Below are 3,495 nucleotides of genomic sequence, written 5' to 3'. Positions count from 1 at the left end.
ACAGAGACACCCTGCGGGGAATCACAGGCCTGGGGACAGAGAGAACTTGGGGGGGTCACAGGGCTTGGGAACAGAGAGACCCTGCGGGGAATCACAGGCTTTGGGGACAGAGAGAACTTGGGGGAGTCACAGGGTTTGGGGATAGAGAGACCCTGGACAGGTCACACACCTTGGGAACAGAGAGACCCTGGGGGGAGTCACAGGCTTTGGGGATAGAGAGACCCTGGAGGGTCACAGGCTTTGGGGATAGAGACCCTAGGGGGAGTCACAGGCTTTGGGGACAGTCAGATCCCATTGAGGAGTCACAAGCCCAGGGGGTGGCAGGAGTCTGGGGTTGTCCAGACCCCAGTAGAGGTCGCAGTCCCTGGGGACAGCCAAAGCCCAATGTGGAAGGTTAACAGGCCATGGGAGTAACAGGAGGTGTCCAAGTCCCAGGGGTTCACAAGCCCTGGCTGAGGGTGTCAGGGCCCTGGGGGTGTCCAGACCCCCTGTGCCACCTAGCCCTGAGCCAGGGGGCTATCCTCGCCCTCTTGGTAACGCTCTAGCACTGTGTGTCCCACTGTGCCATCAGATCTGCCTGGGAAGTGACATATGTGGGTGCCAGGCTGGACAGGGCCCCCCACGGCCCCCCCCCGCCCCCAGGGGCTGGAGCTGAGTCCAGGGGCTGCTCAGCATTCCATGCCCCGTGACTCACAGTCCCACATAGGTCTGCAGAAATCATCAGTGACTCACGCGCTCCCTCCCCATGGAAAATCGGCTGTCATGGGGCTGAGATCACTTGGGAAGCCTCCTGTGACATCAGCAGCAGTGGGAGAGGTGCAGGGACGGGCTGACACTGCAGTTCTTCCCCACACTGGGAATGGTGTGGCTAAGATTTGGGGTGTTTCCATGAGCAGGAGGGTGACAAGGCACAGGGAGGCTTCATGCAGCTTTACCTGACACCTCACCTGTGTTTGTGGCTGTTGGTGAGCATTCAAGTGAGTCAGAGCATCCACCTCCCACATCACCCTGGGCTGGGAGCCCGTGGGAGAGGCTCAACACCTGGAAAAACTGCAACGTGTGGATTTGTCCCTGGAAATTGCTGTGTGTCAGGAGCACTGAGAGGTTTGTGCTGAGTCTGTTCATCAAACAGCTCCCACTGGCACTATTCAACCCATATCTGCACTGCCAGATGGATTTTTAAGGAAACCCTCTTTTAATTCCAGCATTTTTCCATGCCAAGCCTGCAGCTGTTTTTTTCTAACCCCCTCCAAATTCAACACCATCTCTAAAAAGTCACCACAATGTTCCAAAACCTCAAACATTTTATTAAAAAAATAACTTACTGCCTCTTATATACAAACTGCTTGAATGTGCACTTATAAAATACTGACACCTCCCCTGTGGCAGGCAGGAGGAGTGAGTTTTCCAGGTGTGCACCTGGCTCTGACTCCAGGGAGGGATGTTTGGATCGACCACTGAACCAGCTCCACTTGTCTCCGTGGCATTCCCAGCTCAGGGTTCACTGATCACACAAACAGGTAAGCCCAGAACCCAAAATGAGGTGCAGAGTAGGTTTAGGTGCTCTTAGGTGTGAGCAGTCCTGTTGTAGTTCATGGAATTATGGAGGAAAGGTATAATCTAACGGAAAGATTGGTCTGCACACTCTGTAGGATTTAATAGGCTTTTCCCCCTGAAGATATTTCCTGAGTATTTCTAAGACTTCAGACACCACAGAGAGACACAGACCCAATTCCATAGTGTTTGCACTCGATGAATGATCCCAGTGAGGCCATGGCACACCACAGGATCAAGCTGTCAGCTGAGGACAATCCCCACTGCTTGGAGTTAACAGCAAAACGCACAATGATTTCACCAGGAATGAGGATTCAGTGAGGAAAAACTGGGACTAGAGCTCTGTGCTCTGCTTACAGGCAGCTGAGCCACTCCAGGTGGGAACAGGGAAGGAAACCCCTCACCCACACACTCTCCCTGGAACAGAACCTGTCCCAGGAGGTGCTGTAAACATCAGCTGAGCTGGAGATGTTTCTCCTTGCAGCCTGGCTGGATCCTCCAGCCTCAGCCCTAACACAGTTCCTGCAGAGTCCAGAGCCTAAATCCCTGCTCCTGGCTCTGCTGTGCTTCCAGGTGAGGCATGGGGAGCACCCCAGGGTTCATGGGACCTCCACAGGGCACACACAGCTCAGGAGCCTGTGTCATGCCTGTGATCTTGTACAGCATCTTCTCGAGCAGCTCCATCATGTCTGCGTCGCCAATGAGGGGTCGGAAGAAGAGGTCTGTGATGAGGGCAGGAGGGATGGATTTCAAGGTGGAAGCAATCTGCAAAATGTGGTAAAAGCGGCCTTGGTCCTCAGGGTGCAGTGGCTGAAGGACACTCTGGAGAGCTCTCTGGGCTTCCCGTCGGAGGCTGTCGATGTGGGGGGAATCACTCAGCCCAGGGATGTCTGTGAGGGAGAGGAGGGAAAGCCAGTGAGGATGGAGGCTGGAAAACATTCCCAGGTTTCTCCCACTCCCACCCATCCCAATTTCTCAGCAGGGATCTCCAAGGCCACATTAATGGGGTGTATGCAGCACTACTGAGGTGTAGCTATTCCAGGGATGCAGCTTGAGGGAAGAAATGTAGTTAAGTGGGAAAATCATGCTTTAAAAGTAAAGGAAAATGGGATTTAGTGTCTTCAGGGCAGGCAAAAGTCTCCAGCTTTTACCACTACATTTCACATCTTTCCTCCCCATTTCCCAGTGCATTTGGAGATGAGCAGAGTTGAGCAAAGGTGGCCAACCCTCTCACTCTGACACCTGAGTGTCTCCAAGCCAAGAGGTCTGTGTTTGCCCAGGGAGCTGGTGGAGTCACCATCCCTGGAGGTGTTGAAGGAACAACTACACGTGGCACTTAGTGCTCTGGTCTAGTTGATAAGGTTGATATCAGCCACAGGTTGGACTCCATGGTCTTGAAGGTCTTTTCCAGCCTCAATGATTTTGTGTTCAGGTGTGGCTGGTAGAGCCACCAGGGTCTGGCACTCACCTGGATTGAAGAGAACGGCTCCCCTCAGGTAGGCATATTCCCTGGGGCTCAGGTCCATGCTCCAGAAGGTGTTGAGGCAGCGCTGCAGCCTCTGCACAGCCGCCACCGTGGGCTGTGTCCTCTCAGGCTCCTGCCCTTTGCTTTGCCTGTTGAGGAGGATTTTCTTAAGCATGCTGGGCGCTGGGTTCTCCATCACCTCGAAGGTCACCATCTCCTGCACCAGCCCCAGCAGGAAGAGAGGAACCCAGCAGCTTTCCAGCAGCAGGAGCTGATCCTCCCGTGGCAGGTCGCGGAAGGCAGGGACGTATCTCATGAAGTCGATGGTTTTGATCAGCACGTTGGAGGCTGCTCGGCAGGTGACGTGGGGCGTGCGGAGCCGCACGGTGCGGCGCTGGTGGCACAGGCAGCGCTGCTGGGCCGGCCTGTGGCTGCCTCCGGAGGGCTGCAGGTTCTGGCTTAGCAGGGTGTAGAGG

The 3,495-nt window shown here is 54.9% G+C and overlaps 1 protein-coding gene across 1 annotated transcript; it reads right to left on the bottom strand.

Moving 5' to 3' along the window:
- Nucleotides 1-2,064: 2,064 nt before the first annotated feature.
- On the bottom strand, nucleotides 2,065-3,491 carry LOC103809425 (nuclear receptor subfamily 0 group B member 2-like; the record flags this gene model as incomplete). The annotated part of the gene is made up of 2 exons (XM_009082256.1): nucleotides 2,065-2,444; nucleotides 3,023-3,491. Coding segments are annotated over 2 exons (849 nt in total), but the record flags the coding sequence as incomplete, so codon positions are not given.
- Nucleotides 3,492-3,495: the final 4 nt, after the last annotated feature.

The sequence above is a fragment of the Acanthisitta chloris genome, unplaced genomic scaffold, assembly GCF_000695815.1.
Source record: "Acanthisitta chloris isolate BGI_N310 unplaced genomic scaffold, ASM69581v1 scaffold37429, whole genome shotgun sequence".
Lineage (NCBI taxonomy): Eukaryota > Metazoa > Chordata > Aves > Passeriformes > Acanthisittidae > Acanthisitta > Acanthisitta chloris.
This window is presented reverse-complemented; position numbering and strand designations above follow the sequence as displayed.